This window comes from Marmota flaviventris, chromosome 20 (assembly GCF_047511675.1).
Source record: "Marmota flaviventris isolate mMarFla1 chromosome 20, mMarFla1.hap1, whole genome shotgun sequence".
In the NCBI taxonomy this organism is placed as follows: Eukaryota; Metazoa; Chordata; class Mammalia; order Rodentia; family Sciuridae; genus Marmota; species Marmota flaviventris.
The window spans coordinates 20,759,702-20,784,423 of record NC_092517.1 but is presented as its reverse complement, the minus strand read 5'-3'; the positions used below and the strand labels follow the sequence as shown (position 1 = coordinate 20,784,423).

The following is a 24,722-nucleotide window of genomic DNA, read 5'->3' as shown; positions in this document are numbered from 1 at the left end:
CAGTTCCTGAGGGTCAGGAGACCGGGAGTGCCCAAACTGGATGGATTTGGCCCCAAGTGCCTCACAGAGATGCCGTTAAGCTTCTGGCCCAGGGAATCTTGGCTGCAGCAGTGTCCCTTCCTGAGCTCCTTCACACGGACATGTCAGACTTCAGAATATTGGTGGTGGCTGGGGACTTCAGTTCTTCACCACCAGGGCCTCTCCAGGAACTTCCTGAGTGCCTTCATGACACAAAGCTCTCTTCTCCCACAGCAAGTGAGAGCAAGTGCCCATGCAGGACCAAAAGTTGATCTGCAGTCCTTTTATGATCGAATCTTAGAAGTGACATAGGCTCATGGTCACCCAGACCTACCTTGGTAAAATGGGGGAGGGGACCACACAGGGATGTGATTACCAGGACTTGGGGATCCCACTTGGAGGTTGCCTGTGAAAGTATGCAAGAGACCAGTCCCCTCTCTGCCTACCTGCTGGCTGTACTGCTGCGTGTCTACAGTAGCTCTCCTTATCAGGGACCTTATTCCTCAGCGCTGAAGCCAAGCCACTCTACGCCAATGCGCTCCAGAGTGCGGACCTCATCCAGGTAGCTCTGTGAGGTGGGCAGCACTGTCTGCACTCAACAAAGGAAGAGGAGGAAAAGCCAAGCAGCACATTCTGTCACATCTCGTAAGCCACGGAGCAGGCATGCCCACGTGGGTCACTCTCCAAAGCCGAGATCTTTCCATAGTCCCCTCCTTCCTGTGAACTGACTCCTGGTCTTAAGGTGCATTTCCATCTCGATCTCCCATTCATTCAGCTCGGGCCACCCCACACTCCACTCCCCCCATGTGACATGAACTTTAAGGTCTGGGTTCCCAGTGTAGCTCTACAGCAGGGACCCTCTGGCCCATCCCTATATGACCCCAGACCTTTGACTTCTGGTAAGCCTAGGCTCTGTGGCCTACCATAGGCCGCACAATGACCCTCTCCAAGTGGCGTTCCGGACTTGCTTGCTGGTTTTACAATTTACTTTTAAAACTTATGCCTAGAAACTTTGACCACACAACTCTGTCATGATGTAGCCCCGGGCTACCTCTCCAGGGAGCAAGAGGCCCGCAGGAGGGTGAACTGGGCAGCAGCGTAAGAGGCTGTCTAAGGGCTTCTGTCCCCAAGGACCTTTCCGTTGCAGATGTAAGTTCAAATTAAACCGCTAACTATCACCTGTTTCTTTTCTGAACTTGTCTACATTAAACAGATCATGACTGAAACATTTTCACCAGTCTGAAAACAGATTTCCCATCTTAGAGTACTGAAAACGTCTTTTAATATCACTCTTAAAAATCAACAACAAGAAGAAATTCAAGTACTTGTCTCTGACACGAGCTGTCTCACCAGTCTAGAGATACCTACTAATAAGAGGAGAGTCACTTCCAAGTGACGGACACCAGGAAATGTCCAGGAAGGTGAAGCCCAATTCAGGATTTTGACAGCAGGTTAAAATGTCGCTTAAAGGACAGTTGACTGACACTTAGACCTGGCGCAGAGCTTTCTGCTAATGTCCCCAGTCCTCTGCAGCCAGCTACTCCAATGCATCTCCCAGATGTCACCCACGCAGGCGCGCAGGTGCAACCCAGGCCCACACCCAGGAAAATGGCCTTTCCCAGCCAGTTTCACAATTGAAAAAAAACTTCTTCATAGAAGTAACAAAGCAGGAATAAAAACAGTACCAAGTGTGGAAAAGTTAGCTTAGGTTACTGTGCCACTCACGGTGTGCTGGTGGCAAGGTCCAGTCTGACGCAAGAGGGTCGGCCCTGGCTCACCTCACCAGAGGGTTCCGAGCCAGGGCGTCAAGGACGCAGCCTAACTGCCACTCACGTCAGCCGAGACGACCGTAGTCCCCTGCTGCTGACCTGTCCCCCTGTCCGCCTTCTCATCTCTGTGCCCTCCAGAGCCCTGTACTGGTCCCCCAGCAACAGAGTGGGTGTCCTGGGCACAGAGCATTATTGTCATTGAAAGGAATGACAACAGACAAGGAGAACTTGGCAGCAGCAGGGCTACCCTCAGCAGCCCTTCTGGGTGATGTCCAGTCCTGATGACTTTGTGATTTCCAGAGTTGTGAAGACCTGGCCACAGAAAGAAGCACAACAAACAGATGGTCAGACGCCATCACTGCTTTCAAAGAACACATTCTGAATATCGCGTGATTCTTTAAAATATACAAAACAGTTACGGATAAAAAATCTTCCTGACAATATTTTTGGGGTACTGGGGATTGAACTTAGGGGCCCTCGACCCCTGAGGCCCATCCCCAGCCCTATTTTGTATTTTATTGAGAGACAGGGTCTCGCTGAGTTGCTCAGGGCCTCGCTGTTGCTGAGGCTGGCCTCCAACTTGCGATCCTCCTGCCTCAGCCTCCCGAGCCCGGCTTGATAATACTGTTGATATTGGTTTTTCAAAGTGCATCGAGTAAAGTCAATTCATAACCCTCCTGCTCCCTACCTCCCCACATGTGGGGTGGATTCCGATGGTGTCATCCAGCAGCTGTTTGGTGAGCCCACACTTCATGGCGGCTGCGAATCCTTGGGTAATCTCACCGGCGTTTGGTCCAAGAATATGAAATCCTATCACTCGATCCTTTAATACAGGAGCCAAACAAAGAGAATCCCAGGAGGTTAATGGTCTGAAAAGGAATCTCTTCACTCCAAGTTCAGTTCAAATCGACAGCCTCTCCTACAGGAGGACTCTCATGTTGAACCGAGCAGAGAACATTACCATGAAAGGGAGCCTCTGTAAGATTCTGTGAAATGAGCCGGTAAATGCGCATCCAGAGTTAATTTGCACTCAAATTTACTAGAACAAGCAATTTACCCACTGCATGAAGGAGTTCATTAGGATGATGTAGATTGCGGAATTATGCTGAGATAGTGCTAAACAACAACAGCACAAATCTGAATTAAAGCCCAGCACTGGGATAATTCGAAGGTGTCGGATTTTGCTGAAAAAGCGGAGACTGTCAGCCCAGGGAGCAGTTGTCCCCTGCTTCTTCCATGAAGCAGGAAGCGAGGAGTAGCCAACACGAGGCTGGCACCGAGGTCTGCCCGCCATGAGGTCTGGGGTGCGCGGGATGAGCACACCTCTGAGGTCAGAAGCGAGATTTACAGCCAACTTCAATCCTCCTGCCTCAGCCTCCCAAGCCACTGGGATTACAGGTGTGGGCCACCACAAACACAGACCCGCACCAGGCAGGTGATGACCCAAATTTTCACATTCACCCCCTTCTAAGCCATCAAGCCATCAGGAGGGCTCTGGGCAGAGACAACTGCCACTGATGTATTCTGAGAGGGGACTGGCAAACCTCAGGGACAACCGGTCACTGCTGGACCTCTGCGGCCATGTCAACAGGAAAACCCCATGAAGGTGCTCACTCTGGACCCCAAAGCTATCTTTAAAGATATTCTAAAAATCCAAACCCTAAGAAGAAAAGCTACCTTTTAAAATTATAGCATTTAGGGCTGGGGTCCTGGCTCAGGCATGCACAAATCCCTGGGCCGGATCCCCAGGGTCACAAAATCAATCAGTCCAATCCAATCCCATCCAATGACAGCATTTCTGCTCCCAGTCCCTTACGTACACTGTCAAATTTGTTGCAGATTATCTTCGCATAACAAGTGTTATTGTCTCTGCCGGCTATTGTCCATTCGAGAGGCCAGAATAGAGTGTGGTACACCTAAAGGTGGGGAGACAGAAACAGGTCAGGTTAGTGCACACAGGTTAGTCCACTCCTTGGTGCGCTCTCCTTCTATAAAGATAAGAGTCTCTATAGCAGCCTTCAGAAAGTTAAAGTTTGATGATCCCAACATGATCGGCTGGGTGAGAGCATTTGGGCCAGAAGTCCTGAAGTGTCAGCTGCAACCAAAGTGTGCCGACTTTATTTTGTTTCACTATTAGCCAAAAAAATCAATTTTCTATGAACCAAATTCAATTTTCAAACATTTACTGAGTACGAAGCCAACGTACCAGGAAAGATAAAGATCTCTGTCTTCATCTTTATGTTCATATGCAAAAACAAAAGTTAGAAGAGTAGAAGAAACAAAATAGTTCAAGCCATTCAAAGAAATGAAGCACATAATCTGTGATACTTGAAAGCAAGGGTTACGTCCTTCACATTTCTGTCCTCTAAGTCCTCATGCCCACGCCCTGGGTGAGCCTCTATGTTTTCTGGATCTGTCTGAGTCCTCCAAAAACCAGAACCAAACACACACCTGGCCCATCTGCTCAGGATGGCTTCCTTCTCCCTGCATAGAACCTCTGAATCACTCACACTGAAGGCAAAGAATGAATGCTGGGTGACAAAGAAAAGTGTTCTGAACTAGAATCACCAGCGGATGAATGTAAATACAACAGTGCTCTTCAGAATGGTGACAGGCACGGAGTCTCAAAGTCTCTTAAAAGGCCTTTCAAACAGTCCACTGGCCCCCACACCCTGTCTGTCCAGTTTCCCCTCCAGAGGTGCATGGTGTCAGCCATTCTGAGATCTTCAGATTGGTCTCCTGCCTTCCCCTACAGCTGCTAGATTTTCTAAAAATCTCTGGGTTACTTGCTCCTCATCTATTTGCTTTTCTTTGTCAAATTTTATTGCTAGTCATCTACTATGGCCTTAACATTTGGGTCCTCCCCAAATTCCTATGTTGAAATTCCAACCTCCTTGGGAGCTTCTCAGGGGTGGAGCCCTGACCAATGTGATTAGCGCCCTCATGAACAAGGCCACAGAGGGCCACCTTGCTCCTGCCATCCGCTGGCACACACTGACAGCCATCTATGAACCCAAAGAAGCTCCTCCCTCGCCAGACACCAAATCTGCCTTGATCTTGGATCCTCAGCCTCCAGAACTATACGAAATAGGTGTCTGTGGTTTATGAGCTACCGAGTCACGGGAACCTGTTGGAGCAGCTCAACAGATGACACACCATCCTGGACGGGTCTTTAAAGTCTCCACTTTGCCCTCAAAAGTTCACAGACACCACTCGTGCCTTTAGCACAGCATGTTGTTATGAAGAAGCCCGAGGTCAGCCTGGGACCCCGTCCGCTGGGCATGACTAGCTTTCTCTGTGTGTCTTGGGGACAAGGATCAGTAACTTAAATGTAGGGCATGTCTGTGTCAATCAGTTTCTCCTAGAAGAAGGTATGCTATTTCAATCTTTAGGTTAAGACCTTATTTAGTAACAGGGATGTTTTCTTTTGAATTTTTCTGATTACTATGTTGGAGGCTTCCCAAATGCTTCCATAAGGAATTAAAAACACAAATAGAGTCGGCGCTGTCATCCCAGTGGCTCAGGCTGAGGCAGGAGGATCGAGTTCAAAGCCACCCTCAGCAAAAGCCAGGTGCTAAACCCCTGTCTCTAAATAAAATACAAACAGGGCTGGGGATGGGGCTTAGTGGTCGAGGGCCCCTGAGTCCAATCCCTGGTACCAAAAAAAAAACAAACCCACAATCAGGTCAGATTTTGGCTTCTGTCAAAATGGAAAAACTAAGTAAATAAAATAGGTGAATTGATTTGCAGTAGGCCTGAGGGGAAATACCTAAAAGTAAGCCCCCAAAGTTGGACACCTTGTTTCTGATGCACTCTTCCTTCTACCCGGGGTGTGGCTTTCTGTCCACATCCGCCTGCTCACTGTCTGCCTTTCTACCTTAATTTCTAACTGACTGCAAACAGTTTTAAAACTGTTAAATCCATAATTATGGTCATCAATCTTCTACAACCCAACTTAAAGTTCACCTAACAGGATGGCTCATTCTTATAAACATGTAAATACAAAATGCAAATCTAAAATAACACTATAAAGATGATGATGATGATGATGATCATCATCATCATTATTATTTAGTGCTAGGGATGCTGAGCTACATCCCCAGCACCACTTTTTTTTATGTTTTGAGACAAGGTCTCACTAAGTTGCTCAAGGCCTCACTGAGTTACTGAGGCTGGCCTCCAACTTGCAATTCTCTTGCCTCAGCCTCCCAAGTCGCTGGGATGACAGGCTTAAGTTTGGGATTTTTTTCACTTATTTTTTAATTTTTTATTTTTGGTAGTGGAGATTGAACCCTGTGGCACTTGACCACTGAGCCCCATCCCCAGCCCTATTTTGTATTTTATTTAGAGACAGGGTCTTACTGAGTTGCTTAGGGCCTCACTTTTGCTGAGGATGGCACTGAACTTGTGATCCTCCTGCCTCAGCCTCCCAAGCCGCTAAGATTACGAGCCTGCACCACTGCCGCCTGGCTCCCCAGAGATCTCAAGATGACCTTGCACTTCACTGTGCAAGCTTGCTCAAATTGCAAATTTGATACTTGTAACTCAAATGTCCTAACATACACCTTCTGCTCCCTTCTTGCCTCAGTTGTATTCTTATTAGTTTGCTAGAAAGTTTAAATTAAATTCTAATTTGCCTCCAAATAGGGATATGATTTCCTACCATAAAACCACCGTAGCAACTTGTGAAATAAAATAAAAAGTGACTGTGAAGATAAATGGTTCATTAGGAGGGAAATTCTTTAAAAAGGAAATAATAAAACACAATCTTACTTCTAGATTCTCTTTTTTATACACTTCAATAGCTTTTTCTTCTGACAGTCCACAGCAGCCATATTCCAGAGGTGTGAACACGGCAGTTGGAACGCTCATATAATCACACTGAAAGATAAGCAATTAGAGTCCTACTTGGTGACACTTTTTTCAGCAAAAATTCATAAAAGGATAATCAGTGCGAATATTTATAAAAGGATAATCAGTGAGTCTAGTTAAAAGTAACTGATCCTTACAACATCGACAACTTCAGAGACGTTCTATGTCACACTGCTTGAGGACAAACATGAGCCCCCGGCTCAGGGCACAGACCACACACGGGTGGCCACCATGAACAGGACTCACTCTCCCAAAGCCCAGACTTGGAAGGATGAAAACAGAGAGGCAGGGGCAGAGGTGGGCACTTCTCAGTTGTTCCTAAAAAGTCACTGTCCAGGGCTGGGGCTGTGGCTCAGTGGGTAAGAGTGCCCATCTCCCATGTGAAGTACTGGGTTCCATTCTCAGCTCCGCGAGGAAATAAATGAATAAAACTAAAATAAAGGCCCATTGTCAACTTAAGAATAAAAAAAAAGAGTTCTCCAAAATGTTCAGTTTTTTCTACCCCCTGTGCTCTCCAGGAGCATTTATCCAGATGACCTTGAACTGTGCTATTGCACTAGAAGCTGAGACCTCTATTGACCATTGCACGTGCCACAGAGAGGCCAGGCAAACAGGCAGCTCCGCAGTGTTGGAGTGACTGTCCCCAACCATCCAGGGGAGATGGGGTGTGTGTGTGTGTGTGTGTGTGTGTGTGTGTGTGAGAGAGAGAGAGAGAGAGAGAGAGAGATGCCCCCGCGTTAGGAGCGGCCAGCCTCAGTGCTAACACCTCACGAAGGCCAGTGGAGGGTGGCCATCTCTGAAGTACCATCTAAAGAACCATCTTTAGAGCCCTTATCAGGTTGAGAGAAGAGTGGGCGCTGCTGGCAGACAGGAGGGACCTCAGGAGGCACGGCTGGCTGGGAGGAGGGGACAGCCCACATGGCAAATTAGTAACCGTGGCCTGGGGGACAGGCTTATGACGGGTGGCTGCTCGCTGTTCTCTCTGTGGCTTGGCATCTATCTAAATGAAAGGCGGGGGGAAACAAGGTCTCTGAGGGCTCCCCACTGCCCAGGGAAGGCCTCACCGACTCACTACTGAACTTCCAGGGTTTGTGATGATCTGGCTCCATATTAATTTTCCAGTCTCCTTCCCAATGTGCTCCCCTGTCTATCCCCAACTGTACTCGCTTATCTATCCCCACTGCACTGCCCTGTCCCCAACTGTACTCCCCTGTCCCCAACTTTCTGCACATGGACACCCGACATTGCTGCGTGTCCCATGGCTGGGATGGATCTTTGGGTGGGACAGCACCTTTAGCACTGCTGACACCTCCCTGGTCGCTCCTAACGCGGGGGCATCTGCCCAGGTGAGGCTCTGTTCCCCGAGTCCCCAGCGCACAGAGCACTGCACACCTGCCCGCTCTCGTCTGAGTGGCCCACCTACCTCCCAGCAGAGGCCCTGCTTCCTCTGTGAATGACTCAGCCTACAAAGACGATCCGGGACACGTGATCACAGGATGGAAGGTGGGTTCCCACCACTGGCTTTACCTGGGATGAACCTGAGGCGCTGAGGCCAAGTTCATGCAACCGATTCAGCCCCTGGCACCTGACCACATCCTGTCTTATGAGTCATCGGTGCCTGACTCAGGACCTCCACCCCCCTGCTAGGCCCCGGGGGCTGGAACCACAGTAATCTGTGCATCACCCAGAAAACGCCTTGTGCATAGTGGAAACTCAGAAAATACTTGCTTACGATAATTATTACATAGTAAGTCAACTGCCAGTCATATCCCTGAGGAACCCTTCACTTGGAAAACAAGCACACAGGTTATCGGTCATTTACTTATTTCTGGACATAATAGCTTGTTTATTTATTTTTGGTATTTATTTTTTAGTTGTAGTTGGACACAATACCTTTACTTTATCTATTTATTGTTGTATGTGGTGCTGAGGATCGAACCCTGGGCCTCACACGTGCTAGGCGAGCGCTCTACCGCTGAGCCGCAGCCCAGCCCAAGTTATCAGTTATTCATACTCATTTTTTAAATCAAAACTTTGATCAAGATATTACCTCAGGGCTGGGGTGATGTTGGATGGTAGAGCAGGTGCCTGGCAGGCACGAGGCCTGGGACTCAATCCCCAGCAAAACACACACACACACAGGATGATAATAAGAAACTGACATTAGGAAGAAGCTTACCTTTTGGGAACTAGGGATTTGATCCTGGGCCATTTTACCCCTGGGCTACATCTTTAGCCCTTTTTATTTAGTTGAGACCGGGTCTCCACAAGTTGTTTAGGGTCTCACCAAGTTACTAAGACTGGCCTTGAACTTGGGGTGAGCCTTTTGCCTCCAGCCTCCCAAGGCGCTGGGATTGCAGGAAACTTACTTTTTCTGACGAGGCCCCAAAGAGCCTGCGAGCTAGCAGCTTGCCTGCCTGGATGGCTACAGGAGTCAGCTCTGGTCTGCCCTCCAAAACGTCGCCGATGGCATAGACGTGGGGCACGTTGGTCTGTTCCATATCATTCACTGGGATCTTGCCATTCCTAGTAGTGTTTGGAAAGGAAAAAATAGATATAGTGACTGACCATGTTATGGGCTGAAAAAGAATATTCCAAAAACACAGAGAGGAAAGTCTTCCAGCTAGGAACCCAAGCACCTCGGGTTATCAATAATCTATAAGGTTAGCGGTTTCAAATCCTAAGAAGAATGTCTCTGGTCAAGCCATGCACTGCTCAGCTCAGACACTGTGGCTGTCTCCAGACGTCCCCCACAGGCAGACTCAGAGCTCTGGAATTCTTCTCCTTCCCTGACCAAGAACATAAAAATCCACTCAAAATCACGATTTTTAGGTGAACGTCTCCATTTATTTTTAAATTGTTGTTGAGTGCCTGAACTCTTTAAGACAGCGATCTGAGTAACTGGTTGGGCTGGGGCTCAGTGGCAGAGCGCTTGCTTCACACATGACAGGCCCTGGGTCCGAGCCTCAGTACCACACAAAAATAAGTAAACAAGATAAAGATATTGTGTCCATCTTAAAAAAAAAAAAAAAGAGAACTTGATTGATGAAGAAATCAATACAGAGCAGCCGTGGTACATATTGTGAGATAAATTTAAAACATTAAAAGTTTTTATCTTAGCAGGCTGAGGCAGGAGGATCATGAGTTCAAAGCCAGCCTCAGTCAAAGTGAGGCCCTAAGCAACTCAGTGAGACCCTGTCTCTAAATAAAATACAAGATAGGGCTGGGGAGGGGGCTCAGGGGTTGAGTGCCCCTGAGTTCAATCCTCAGTACCACCCCCTCCAAAAATTCATATCTTAGCAATGCTAAGAGGTGACCTACAGCCAGCTTTGCTTTGTGTGGTAACAGGGCCGCGACCCCATGTACTTACTTCTCATTGATTTTGACACCAATCTTCTCCAAGCCTAATTTCCTTGTACAGGAGTCACGGCCAATGGCTAGCAGGACCTTATTTGGAAGAAGAAGAAAAAAAAAATTATCATAACGGGCACATTGCTAAAAGTTCTTCAGACATTAAAAGGACAATAATGAAATATTATGAGCCATCTCTGCCAGTCAGTCTAGTGTTGGCTTAGGTGAAAGAGTTCTTGAAAGTACAACCTGTTAATCTTACACACAGAAATCTGATAAGCCCAGGTCATGAGTGAACTGTGTCCACATGCTGAAGTCTTATCCAAGTACCTTAGTACTTAGTACTGTGGCGGTATTTGGAGATAGGGCCTCTAAAGTAGTAATTAAGGTAAAATAAGGTCACACAGGTTGGTCCTTACTATGGTTTGGACCAGGGTCTCCCAAAGGCCCTTGTGTTAAAGGCTTGGTCCCCAGCCTCTGGCCCCACTGAGAGGTGGTAGAGCCTCTGAGAGGTGGGGATGTGCCCTCCAAGGGAATCGTAGGACTTTGGTCTCTTCTTCCACTCTTGCTGCTCCCTGATCACCATGAGGTGAGCAGCCTCTTCCACCATATGCAGCTGCCATGATGTCCTACCTGGTCGTAGGCACAAAGGTAAGGGGGTCAAGAGACCATGTAGTGAAACTTCCAAAACACTAAGCCAAAAGAAACTTTTGTCCCTTTTAAGTTGAATTATCTCAGGAATCCTGTTACAGTAACGGAAAGCTGACTAACACAATCTTAATCCAGTGTGAGTAATGCCCTTAGAGGAAGAGGAGCTTAGGATACAGAAAACTCTCAAATAGAGGAGAGGACACAATAAGAAGGCAGCCATCTGCAAGCCAAGGAGAAACACAAGAGAAAACACATCTCATGACTACTTGACCTTGAACTTCCCATCTCTGGAATTGTGATAAAATAAATATATGTTGATTACGCCAGTTTGTAGATTTGGGGTACTATGGCCTGTGCTTTCCATTACTTGACAAATACCCGAGATAGATGACTTAACAGGAGGAAAGGTTTATTTTGGCTGGCAGTTTCAGAGGTTTCACTTCATGATCACTCGGCCTGTCACTCTGGGTCTCTGGTAGGCCACTTCATCATTGAGGGACAACATCGTGAAGGGGGCCTGTTTACCTCATGGTGGCCAGGAAGCAAAAAGAGAAACAGGAAGTGTCCCTCTAAGGGCATGTTCATAGTGACCTAACTTCCTTCCACGAGGCTCCGCCACCTCAAGGTTCTACCACCTTCTAATAGCGCCAAGCTAGGAACCAAGCCTTTAACACATGAGGTTTTCTGGGACATTTGAGATCCAAGCCACTCATTGACCTAGCAAACTAATATAAAACAATGAATTTACAATTTATAAAGGTCCAAAAAATTAACTCCAGACCCAGGTGGCATCTCTGCTTCGAGTCTTCAGAATGCTTAAGTAAGAAATTATACTAATATGTCACCATGATGGAGGTCAGTCTGGACAACTCAGTGAGACCCTCACTCTAAATAAAAGATAAAAAGTGCCAGGGACACCGTTCAGGGGTACAGCCATGGGTTCTACCCCCATGACTGCAAAATCAAAACCAAAACAGATAAGGACATTAAAAGAAAAGAAAATCCCAAGTCCCTACTCTTCATGAACATAGATATAAAATCCTTCACAAAATGTTAGCAAACTGAATACAGAAACATATAAAAAGGCTCTCATGACCAAGGGGAATCTGTCCTCAAACTGCAAATTTGACATATAAAATCTGTCAGTATAATTCATCCTCTTAACAGGATCAAGAAGAAAACAATGATCATCTTAATAGCTGCAGGAAAATCATTTGACGAAATTCAACACCCCATCATCCAAACAAAATTCTTAGCACATGAAGAATTTTTAGGAAAAAAAAAAAGAATTTTTAGAAAGTTCCTCAATTGAATATGAAAGGCACGTGTTAAAAAAACTTACAGGTCACCTCCTAGCAATGACGAAAGACTGAATGCTTCACTCCTAGATTGGGAACCACACAGGAAATTCTCATAACTCCTAGTTAACTCTGGCCTAGAGGTTCTTAGCCCCTGCAACGAGGAAAGAAACAGGCAAAAACCTTGCAGATTGGAAAGGAATATACAAACTGTTTTTACTTGTAGACATGCATCCTAAGTGGCTACAAGGTCAATAAGTCCCCATTGAAAATGAAAATTTTAAAAATACCATTTATACTAGTTTAAAAATCATGAAATTCTGGAAGAAGTTTTGCATGTGAAAGACCTCTAGAACACAATGATGAAGCATCATGAAGAGAAACAAATGCAAAGATACGTGAGGTGTGTGCACTGGAAAAACAGACACTGTTAAGATGGCATTTCATCCAGGGTGGGGAGGGGGGCTCAGTGGCAGAGCACATGCTTAGCATGCATGAGGCCCTGGGTTCCATCCCCAGCACCCACAGAACAAAGCAAGTCAGTGCTTCCAACCTGATCTATAAAATAAACACAACCTCAATGAAAATCCAAGCAGACTATTTTCGAAGTTGGGGAAAATCTGTTTTCAAAGCATAGGGAAATGTAAAGGCCATAAGCAAAATTGGAGTTCTTCCTCTACCTGATCTGAAAGTAACTGTAAAGGATCGGTAATCTGACCCATGCGGTCCCAGGGAAAGGATCACCAAGACACACGGTCTGGGGTCAGAGTAAAGAGTGCAGAGAGATCCCCCAGTTGAATGGTCAAATGACTTCAACCGAGGCACCAAGATAATTCAAGAGAGAAAGGGAAGAGTTTTGGACAAATGGTACCAGATAAGGAAGAAAAAGCAGCTCAATCCTTCCATCACGCCATACATAAAAATTAGTTCAAGGAGGGCTGCAGTTTTATATTTTAGAAGAGAAAACTATAAAGCTTCAGAAGCAAAGCACAGGGAGAGCTTCATGACCTTTGGGGGAAGAGAAGATTTCTCAGAACTGCAGAAGCACTAACCGTACAAGAAAAAAGAGAGAAACTGGGTTTCATAAAAATTTTAAAACCACTGCTCATCAAAAGGCCCTATTAAAAATAAATAGGCAAGTCACAGATGAGAAGAAAAAACTCCTACTACATGTATCTGAAGAAGGAATAGATACTCAAGATCTTTACAGGGCTCGTCAGATATAAGAACAAGGATTCAAGTCATCCAACACAAATGGCCAAAGACTTGAGTGGACACTTCATAAGGGAAGATATATGAATGTCCAACATGAAAGACTGCTGCACATGGTTAGTTATCACAAAGATGCAAATTAAAGCCACAGCCAGGGCTGGGGCTGGGGCTCGGTGGTCCAGCGCCTGCCTAGCATGTGTGAGGCACTGGGTCTGATTCTCAGCACCACGTATAAGTAAATAAAATGAAGGTCCATCAACAACTAATAAAAATATTCTTGAAAAAAACAGCAAGATTCCACCACCCATCCACCAGAATGGCTAAAATGGAAGCCAGACGACATCAGAGATTGGTAAGCATATCACACCCCCAGGCCCTGCACGTGGCTGATACAAATACAAAATGATACTATCTGGCTGGAAGTGCTGAGCGCTTCCATTGCAACATAAGCCCTGGGTTCATCCCTGCACTGAAAAAAATTTTAAAAATTCATAAAGTTAAATATGGAAATATCCTATGATCAAGCCATGCCATTCCTAGATATTTATCCAAGAGAAATTATTATATGGCCACAAAAAGGGTTTTTTTGTTTTTTGTTCTTTTGATACTGGGGATTGAACCCAGGGGTGCTTAATCCCTGAGCCCCGTCCCTAGTCCTTTTTTATATTTTATTTAGAGACAGGGTCTCACTGAGTTGCTTAGGGCCTTGCTAAGTTGCTGAGGCTGGCCTCCACTTGCAATCCTCCTACCTCAGCCTCCTGAGCCGCTGGGATTACAGGAATGTGCCACCATGCCTGGCCCACAAAATTTTAAACAAGAAATATTCATAATAGTTGTAATCATAACAGCCTAAGATGAAAAGAACACAGGTGTCCCAACACAGGCAAAGAATGAAACTCGTCCAAGCCATACAGTAAGAGAACTAACTACCGAGTGCACAAACATCAACCTGAATGAGTACCATATACTGAAGAGCAGAGTACACAGTGTCTGATTCCCTTTATGGGGAATTGAGAATGGGCAGAGGTAGCCTGTGGTAACAGAATCAGAACAGTGGTTGCCCAGGGTTGGGGACTGGAAGGAACAGGAGGTCTCTGGACTCACGGTCATGTTTTGCTGCCTTTGAAGGGGTGTGGATGGCATGAACACCCACCCCTGTCCAAACCAATTAGCCTGTGTACCTAAGATGTGTGCATTTTTGGGGGGAGGAGGGGATTCTGGGGATTGAACTCAGGGGCCCTCAACCACTGAGCCACATCCCCAGCCTGATTCTGTGTTGCATTTAGAGACAGGGTCTCACTGAGTTGCTTAACACCTCGTCATTGCTGAGGCTGGCTTTGAACTCGCGATCCTCCTGCCTCAGCCTCCCAAGCTGCTGGGATTATGGGCATGTGCCACCATGCCCAATTAAGATGTGTGCATTTTTACATGGAAATTACACCCCACTTCAAACATCAATAGCTTTTAAAAATTAGATATCGTGAACAACTTTATACTGACATATTTGGAAACTTAGATAAAAGGGACTAATTCCTAGAAAAATATAACATATTGAGAGTAACTCAAGAAAGAAAAATGGAACATTTTAAAAAATTCTTTGATCATGAAAGAAACAGAATCAGTGTTGAAATATGTCTCCTAGAAAATTCTAGACTCATATGGCAACATCAGAGAACTCCATCAAACATAAAAACCCATTCTAATATCACATAGAGGTTTCCAGAAACAGGAAAGAAAGAAACATACTCCGACTCCTTTTATGGGCTCTGAAAACCTTGACACCTAACTATAAAAAAGTTCAGTAGTGAAAGGAAAATCATATGCCAATATGATTCTTAAATACAGATGCAAAAAATTCGAAATAACCCAATCTAGCCTAACCAAGTGGGGTTGATTCCAGCAATGTAGAGCTGACTAGACTTTAGAACATCAAGGCCACGGAGATTAAAGACTCAAAAGACCATCAGCCACTATTACAACTGCAGGTCCATTCCTAATCTTAAGATATTTTAGTCAGCTTTGCATCACTTGACAAAATACCTAGAAAAGCAACTTTGAGGAGGAAAGATGTTCTTTGGCTCACAGTTCAGAGTCTCAGTCTGTGGTCGGCGGCTCCATTGCTAAGGCCTGGGGTGAGGCAGAGCACATTTGAGAGCTGTGGCAGAGCCAAGGTCTCCCCCTCTTGGCAGCCAAGAAGCAGAGAGAGAGCGGTCAGGAACAAGAGAGTCTCAAAGGGCAGCCCCCAAGACCCTCCCTCCAATGGGTTTCCCCACCTCCAGTTCCCAGCATCTCCCAAGAATCTGTTCAGCCAATCTCTGAATGGGCGAGTCCACCAAGGCTTCCACCTGCACGTCTTGGGGGACACCTCATATCCAAACTGTGACAGGTGAAACAGAACAGAAAAAACCAACAGCAAACAAAAAATAGGAAAGAATGTCTTGAACTGGATGCTCTACTCAAACCCTACAGAAAACATCACGTCTTTGTGATGAAACACGGAATACAGAGAACAAGGCAAGAATGTTGCTGATCCCCATAAAGGCCTACTGGGGGGTCCTCGGGGGTCCTCGCTCGAGCGCTCAGGCAGGAGGGCAAGTATTAGAGTAGAAAGCAGATAATAGGAACTTAAATATGCTCTTATTCACAGATAATATGAACTCGTACACAGGAAACCTAAAATAACCTAAGGATAAATTATTAAATGAGAGTTTAGCAAGATGCCTGAATATGAACTCTCAACACAAAAATCACCATTTCTACATACCAGCAATAAGTGACGATATTAAAAAAATACCATTTGCAGCTACACATAAATATGTAAGTAGGAATAAATCTAACAGATGTTCTCTTGATCTCCCTAGAACTAGTTTAAAATAACAAAGGAACAATAATTAAATTTAATAGAAATAAAATACAGTTAATAAAATAATAAAATTAATTTAATAGAAATTTATTAACTTTGTTGGGAGTCATTAAAGAAGATCTATGACCGATATTCCCCGTCCATGAATGATTGTTAGACTGAATACTCCCGAAGGAGTATTCTAATGCAGCCAATGTAATCCTAATCAAAGCCTCTATTTTTTTCATTTTTTAATGTATTTTGTGATCCTTTCTATGTTATGTTTACTTTTTTAAGCTAAAAAATTTTGTATATAAGAGCTCATAAAACATAAATGTACAGCTGAAAGAATTACCAGCATCTAAAATCTTGCATAAGCAAGCCAAAGTGTTTCAGAATTTTGTATTGTTTATTCTTAAGAAAAAAAATTTTAAAAATATTTTCTTAGTTGTAGTTGGACACAATATCTTTATTTTATTTGTTTATTTTTAATGTGGTGCTGAGGATCGAACCCAGTACCTTGCACGTGCTAGGCAAGCGCTCTACCACTGAGCCACAGCTCCAAGAAAAAATTTTTTTTATTATTTTAATAATAGAATACATTCAGTGTCTACTGCCAAAATTTGAAAATGAAGATATATATACAATATCTAATTCCCCAGGAGTTAGCAACAAGAACATTTGGGTATAGAGCTTCAAGAGTTTTGTTCTGGGGTTGGGGCTGGGGCTCAGTGGCAGAGTGCCTACCTAGCATTTGTGAGGCACTGGGTTCGGTCCTTAGCACTGCATCAAAATAAACAAATAAAATAAAGGCATGCTCTCCATTGGCAACTACAAAATATAAATACACAAATAAAAATCTTTTAAAAAAGAGTTTGTTCTGTGCTGTTACAATGACATATACTGTCCGTGTGTCATTGAAAACTCAAATGTGAGCAGCCCCCACGATGGTCCATATTTATTCCACTCATTTAAAAAAAAATCTTTTCTAGTTGTAGGTGGACACAATCCCTTTATTTAATTTATCTATTCTGTGGTGCTGGGGACTGAACCCAGGGCCTTGCGCATGCGAGGTAAGCACTCTCCCAACTGAGCTCTATCCCCAGCCCTGTTCCACTCTTATGAAGAATTAAAAAACATGAATCACAGTGCCGTCTTCCCCTGGTTCGCCTCTGGTGATTTATGAACATATTCAAGCAGTCATTGCTCCTATAAGTATACTCACTGTGTTGTACACCTCCTCGATGGTTTCCGGTCCTTCAGTGGATTTGGCCCATACTTTCAGCTTTCCAGGTGAGCCTCTCTCCAGCTGCTGAATCTGGCAGGGATCAGTGGTGTTGTGAGTCCATGGAAGGTAACAGGAAGCTAACCAGTGAATCCAAGGGTGGGGGGGTGGCGGGGAACTCCAGGGACCAAGCAAAGAGACAGAAAGGAACTCTGTCAGTGAGCTCCATGTGGGAGGGTGCAATGAACTAGCTGAGATTAGAGGCAGCATGAATAAGAAATGAAGGTAGGATCCCAGGCGTGGTTGGCTGAATGAGCTGACCCTGGGCCACTTCCTGAGTACCAAGATGGGCAGGAAGATCGCAGGGTCTAGGAGGAAAAGGCAGAGATCCTCTAACTTTGTCTTCTTAAATCCCAGATGCTTTGGAGGGATCCAAGTGGTGACCCCCAGCAGGCAGCTGTTAGGAATGAGTGCAGGGATTGGGAGCTACCAATCTGAGTCATTAGCATGTAAATGACTAAAACCTAAGAGCAGCCAGAAGACCACCCAGGTTAAAAAAAAAAAATGCAGAGAAGCCAGGGTTGAAAAACAGGATGCTGGATCCACAGGCTGAGTGGACACTGGGTGTGTAGCTGAGTGGTAGAGCGCTGGCCCACCCTGGGCGAAGTCCTGGGTTCAAACCCCAGTACCACATAAAGTAAAACCAAACCACAGACCGTGGAGCCACAGAAGGCAGGAAGGAGAGCCCTTCAAACCAGAGGAATGTCACACAAAAGGAATGTCACCTTCCCCACAGGCTGTCAGGAGGCCCAGTAAGGTGAGCATAGAGATGTGACCACTGGGTCTCCCAACAAGCAGCTTCACCAAGCAGGTGGGAGTCAACTAAGTGTGTAAAGGAGGCAAGAAATTGCAAACAGCAGGCAGAGAAGCTCTTTCTGTAAAGAGAAAAGGGGAAATGGGGACCCAAGCAGGTGTGCAGGGCTTATTAAAGATGGGACCTGCTGGAGACGGATGTCCATGAAAGAGCCTTCGAGAAGATCTAGGACACCTTCTCCAGTGTAAGAGCAAGGACAAGTGAGACCAGTTTCGTGGTTTTTTGGGGGGTGGGTTCAGTATTCGCAACACTATTTAAGTGCAGAGTAATTTATTTAATGAAATAAAGTGAGAAGGGGTAAAATTAAACAGTTAAAGCGAGATTGAGAACAGAAAGGGATCCAAGTGCCATGCAGACTCACCTTCACAGGGACGAATTTCCTCAAGAACTTAACGCCATGTCTCTCCATGTAGGAACCCACTTTCTCTGCCATCTCTTGATCAAAGCCGCGAAGAAGGATTGAACGCACCATAACTGTCACTTCTAAGCCAAAGCCCACAAGAAAGCCTGCGCACTCCAGGGCGACGTAAGAGGCACCCACCACTAAGGTCTTGCCGGGGCAGTAAGGCAGAGAGAACAGGTCGTCACTGAAAACAGAAATGGGAAGAGAGAGAAGGTGAAGCAAGGTCCTGAAGTTTCAGTGCATGATGACCTGGGCTGGCCCAAGCGCATTGTGGGACCTGGATGGAAGGACACAACAGGAAACAGCCTGGGTGTCTGTGTCTGAGCCTCCCGTGGGGGGATGGGAGGGGGACACTCAGCTTTATTCAACATCAAATGAGATCACAAGTAAAGGATTTAAAAAACAAAGATAGGAAATATTAGACTGCACTGAAAAGAAAATGGTTGGTTGTTTTGGCAGTGGGTGTGTGGGGGGCGCGTGTACGTGTGCACACATCCAGTGTGTACTGTGTGGTCGCCTGAATAACAGTGCAACAGAAATGCGTTTCTCTCCTTTTCCCTCCCCCCTCCATATCTATCTATCTATCTATCTATCTACCTACCTACCTACCTACCTACCTATCTATCTATCTATCTACCTACCTACCTATCTATCGTGTGTATCTATTTAGTAGTCTATCAGTCCATTCATCTATGTATCTATCTATCCGTCTATCAATCTATCTATCTAATAGTCTATTAGTCTATATCTATCTAAGAGTCTGTTTAATACTCTATCAGTCAATATCTATCTAACAGTCTATCAGTCCATCTATCTATCTATCTAGTAGTCTATCAATCCATCTATCTATCAGTCTATCTCTCTCATAGTCTACAGTCTATATCTATCAGTTTATCTAGTAGTCTATCAGTCCATCTGTCTATCTATTAGTCCATCTATCTAGTAGTCTATCAGTCCATCTGTCTATCTATTAGTCCATCTATCTAGTAGTCTATCAGTCCATCTGTCTTGTGTATCTGTCTATCCATCTACCAGTCTATATCTGTCTATATCTATCAGTCTATCTATGTAGTAGTCTATCAGTCCATCTGTCTGTCTATCTAGTAGTGCATCAGTCCATTTATCTATCTATCTAGTAGTCTATCAGTCCATCTGTCTGTCTGTCTATCTATCTAGTAGTCTATCAGTCCATCTGTCTGTCTATCCATCTATCAGTGTATCTCTCTATCCTCCTAGTAGTCTATCATTTCATCGTATGTCTACCTATCTAGTAGTCTATCAGTCCATCTGTCTGTGTATCTGTCTATCCATCTATCTATGTATCAGTATCTAGTAGTGTATCAGTCCATCTGTCTGTCTGCCTATGTCTATCTATCTAGTAGCCTATCAGTCCATCTGTCTATCTATCCATCTATCTATCAGTCTATCTCTCTATCTTCCTAGTAGTCTATCATTCCATATCTGAGTCTATCTATCTAGTAGTCTATCAGTCCATCTGTCTATCAGTCTATCTACCTAATAGTCTACGGGGCTGGGGATGTGGCTCAAGCGGTAGCGCGCTCGCCTGGCATGCATGCAGCCCGGGTTCGATCCTCAGCACCACATACAAACAAAGATGTTGTGTCCGCCGAAAACTGAAAAATAAATATTAAAATAAATAAATTTAAAAAAAATTCTCTCTAGTAGTCTATCAGTCCATCTGTCTATCTATCTGTCTATCCATCTATCACTCACTCTATCTTCCTAGTCTATCAGTCTATATCAGTCTATCTGTCTAGTAGTCCATCAGTCCATCTGTCTGTCTACCCACCTGCCTACCTACCTGCCTTGTACTTCTGGGGATGGGCCTTGGGCAGACTGGACAGTTACTGGACCACTGACCTACCCCCCAGTCAACAGCTGCTCTCCTACGGCAGCCCGCCCAGACAAGTCTGCAGCCATGGACAGCAGCCTGCAGCACCTCCGGTGCTGACCCACAGGAACCTGCCATTGCAAATGCGGAGGGGGCCGTGTGGCTCCTGACCATCGGCTTCCACTGACCCTCTCACACTAAACCCTGACGCTAATTGTACTTGTTTGTCTGAAGCTTACAACCAAATTCCTCCGCCATTCCCAGCAATCACGGAGCAGCCCAGCATATTTTGGGTGTAAGTTTTACCCTGACACTGTTTACTTGATCTTATTTTGTCTGTCTTATCACTTGACTTAGCTTCCTGCCTTGCCTGTACTTTTGTTACCAATCCAAATCTTTCGTGCAATAAGATAGAGAGTGAGCAAGCTGGAAACACAGACACGAGGCAATTTTTCAGTTTAAAACCATCCATTTACTCTTACCTCGTAATGCAGTGTTCTTTATCGCCTTGGATGCCCAAGTACCGTGGCCTTTCACCGGTTGCTATGACAAACTTTGAAGCAGAAAAATAACTTTCCTGTCCTTTTTTATTGGTTGCCTTGGGAAAGAAGGAAAGCACACCTGACTTACTGCACACACTGGACAGTACACTGCACAAGACGGGCGCCACCCAGACCAGGGCGCCTGGCTCACCAGGATGAACCACGGTCCAGCGAGGTGGGCACCGCGGACGAGAGCCGCCTTCACAGAACAGGCACGATCAAGGGCACAGGGGGCTGGGAAGCCATGAGGAAACCAGCCCAGGGTGGCTTCAAAGGAGGCATGAGGTGCCCAGGGAGGGTCGATTGAGAGCCGTGCACAGGACCAGGACAGCACGCAGGCCTGCGAGGGCCGGGGCCTGGGGGACAGCAAGTGGCCAGAAGTGAGAGGAGGGGGACGGCAGGGCTGGGGGTGCAGTGGTGAAGTGAAACCGAGAGCCGCCGTCTGTGGACTGCGACCTGTGACCCCTAGGCCCCACGTCCACTTGTCCTCCCCTAAAACTGATCTGATCTGGTCTTTTAGTCACAGCAGCAAAAAACCTGACTAAACAGCTGTTCAACCACCTGCACCAGGCATATTATTATTATTTGAGAAATAAAACTGACGCTGCATTTCTACAGTGTTTCCTGTGAATGATACGATTCAGATCAGTCATGGAAGTTTGCCTTTTAACCTGGTGCCTGGTGCTGGGGGTGAAATCCTGCGCCTCAAGCAGGCTGGGCACGTGTGCTACCTCTGGGGTCCCCACTAGGTCCCCAAGTTAAGGTTTTAAGAGCCACCTCGGCCCAGATCCTTCTGAGGTAACACCTGACTTCACACTGTGTCATCAAGGCCAAGTGTGGAATAAAGCGGATGCGGAGGGTGAGACCTGGCTACTGATCCTAACTCTAGTGAAAACCTCTGTGCTCATCAAAATGATCTCGTTTTCCTTGTGCAAAAAATATAAAAATATAAAATAATGTTACATACTATATTAAATATAATAATACATGTTACACATAATGTCATATATAGAGACATTATATTAATATATGTGTATGATATATATTATTGCATTTTAAATGATATTGCTTTTACCAATGCTTTTATGATAACATATAGAGACTTTTAGGTAAGGTTTCACTTTTAGAAAGGATTCCACTGCTAAAATGTTGATCTTTCTAGTCTTTTGAACTTTGAACTCTCTGGTCTGAACACTTTCTGTTAAGATGTCGATAGAATCAAAGGCAAATAATAATTTTAAATTAAGAGCTCTTGGAAAAGCGATTTCTTTCAATTTGCGCAGACACATAATCAACAAACACAGCCAAGAACAGGCCTCTGTGTGAGTTTAAGGCAAGTGTGAGCAGGATTAAGGAAAGGCCAAGAGAAGGACAAGAAATTCAGAAAGTACCTTGATTTTATGATGGTCCACAAATTCCCCGTAGGCATTGACATAGGTCACTCCCTTTTCCCTCAGCGACAACCTGTAGCTCCAGTTGAGAGAGCCGATGTGGTTCTGAATGGCCTCTGTCAGGGTGCTCCAGTTGTGCTTCACTGAAACGACCAGGTGAAGGCCCAAAGTGACCTTGACGCTTAACGGTGAATTACATACAGCCATGCGAGAACTACCAGCTATTGCTTTAAAAATCAAACGTTGACAGAAGAAAATTGGCAACTTCCATCTCTCTTCCTATCTTATATTACAAAGCACATGCAAGAAGCAGAGTTCCAAAAAGAAAATTGAGGGAGCAGGTGTGGTGGTTCACGCCTGTCATCCCAGCAGCTGAGGAGGCTGAGGCAGGAGGATTGCGAGTTCGAGGCCAGCCTCAGCAACTTGGTGAGGCCCTAAGCAATTCAGAGACCCTGTCTCTAAATAAAATATGAAAAAGGGCTGGGGATGGGGCCCAGTGGTTATGTGCCCCTGAGTTCAATCTCCAGTATAAAAAAAAAGTAGACATATGCCCACATCAACTGGATCAGAATCTCTCAGGATAAAGACAAGTCATTTTTATCTTTTTAGAAACTCCACCAGATACTCTGACACTCAGCCATGATGGAGAGCACAGCACACAGTCAGCTGGTCACCATATGTAGTCAGTCCCACAGGCTCAACATCTCTGAACCCACCCCTGCACTCCAGCCAGACTTCAGTCTTTGCTCAGGTCTTTGTCATTTCTTGCCTCCCTATCCAATTTCTTTTTTGCCTTGGTGACATCAGAGGGATCAAGCATCCAAACTGTAGTGCATGCTCCTCTCCTGCTGAATGAACTCCTCGATGGCTGTATTAACTGGGGGTAAAATCAACTCCTTATGACAGCACTTCAGGGCCTCTGACATGCTGACCTCTCTAATCTGATTTCTCCCAACATCACGTGCCTGTTCTTTACCCCACCTGCTCCTGATCCATGTTTTGTCTGGGCTGTGTCTTAGCACATCTTCATAGCTGCTGCTGTCCTTCATGTTCCTTTTCTCTGTGGATCAAGGGTCACCTTGTCCCAGAAAAGCGTCTAAACTCTCCCCGACCTCAAAGCTGCATCAGGTGCCCCTCAAGTCAATGTGCACACCAGCCCAGTCAATTCGAGTGCACACAACGGATCTCCTGGACCATCTCATCCAACAGAATTCCGTGCAGGAACTCCAGTGTCCTCCTATCTGCCCAGCCAATAAGTGGTTATGGATGAATTTGTTTCTCACCTTTCATTAACCAAAAGACAACATAACAACCGATAAAACAGAAAATGGTATCAGAGTAATAGATCAAACTCAAACAACTACTGATACTATTCTAATTTCCTCATGCTTGAACAAATTCTGAAAACAGTGATCATTAATCTTCCCATTTGGCTAAGGGCCTGGAATTGCTAGTGCTAAAACAGCTCCCTCCCTAGGCAGGAGGACCACAAGAGTGGAGCCATCTCTACAGTCACTGTATCTGCCTCGTACACAGTGGGATTTTTTTTTTTTTTTTTTGGTACCAGAGACTGAACCCAGGGACACTTAACCCCTGAGTCCTGTCCCCAGCCTTTTAACATTTTTATTTAGAGTCAAGGTCTCACCAAGTTGCTCAGGGCCTCACTAAGTTGCTGAGGCTGGCCTCCATCTTGCAATCCTCCTGTCTCAGCCACCTGAGCTGCTGAGATGACAGGAGTGTGGCTTCTAATAAATGCTTATCAAATGATTTTCAAGCTCAACTATAAAAATAGCACATATCTAAGAAACCTACATCTTTTCCCTCCCCATCTACATTTCATAAATCATTACTCACCCTGTTGGTTATACTCCCAGCCAAATTTCCTTGAGTCCCGCAAGGCCTGTCCTAGAAGGGCAGCCTGGTGCATCAGTTTCTTAGGAATACAGCCAACATTCACACAAGTGCCACCAAGGCCTGGGAAAGAAAGGAACAGGGGGTGTGGGTGCGAGTGTGTGTGTGTGTGTGATTTCAAATAACACCTGCACAGTGTTATTAAAACACGCAGAACTGAACAGAAACAAGAGAAGGCAAAGAGAGAGGGAGAGAGAACAAGAGAGGAAGACACAACTGCATGCACACCACAAGAATATCAGAAGGAGAAACAAGCTCCCTTGTTTCACTATGTGAAACTGTAGGCTGAAAGGTTCTGAGCCAGCTTCAATGTTAAAAGTGACTTTTGCATTTTAGCATCAGGGTTCTAGAAAATTCTAGAATGTTCATAAAGAAGTTATTACAAGATGTGGGCTGGAAGAGCAAGAAGGAACAGCACAGCACCCTAACCAGGAAAGCAGTCCGTGTGCAGGGCAGGAAGACCGAGTGAGTGCTTGACCCAGAGAGTGTCACCCACCTTCCTTCCGGGAAG

The 24,722-nt window shown here is 45.3% G+C and overlaps 1 protein-coding gene across 2 annotated transcripts in view; it reads right to left on the bottom strand.

The window, feature by feature from the left end:
* Positions 1-1,277: 1,277 nt before the first annotated feature.
* The window catches only part of Txnrd3 (thioredoxin reductase 3), a 37,185-nt gene continuing 13,740 nt past the window's right edge, over positions 1,278-24,722 (bottom strand). For both annotated transcript variants that reach the window (XM_027954472.3, XM_071605877.1), the window contains exons 6-16: positions 24,155-24,274; positions 22,301-22,443; positions 20,850-20,965; positions 18,474-18,699; positions 17,239-17,331; positions 10,030-10,106; positions 9,029-9,185; positions 6,561-6,668; positions 3,608-3,703; positions 2,476-2,610; positions 1,278-2,099 (exon numbers count right to left, since the gene is read on the bottom strand). In XM_027954472.3, the coding sequence (XP_027810273.3) occupies positions 2,037-2,099; positions 2,476-2,610; positions 3,608-3,703; positions 6,561-6,668; positions 9,029-9,185; positions 10,030-10,106; positions 17,239-17,331; positions 18,474-18,699; positions 20,850-20,965; positions 22,301-22,443; positions 24,155-24,274 (1,334 nt within the window). In that variant the 3' untranslated portion in view covers positions 1,278-2,036. The remainder of the gene's footprint in view (positions 2,100-2,475; positions 2,611-3,607; positions 3,704-6,560; positions 6,669-9,028; positions 9,186-10,029; positions 10,107-17,238; positions 17,332-18,473; positions 18,700-20,849; positions 20,966-22,300; positions 22,444-24,154; positions 24,275-24,722) is intronic.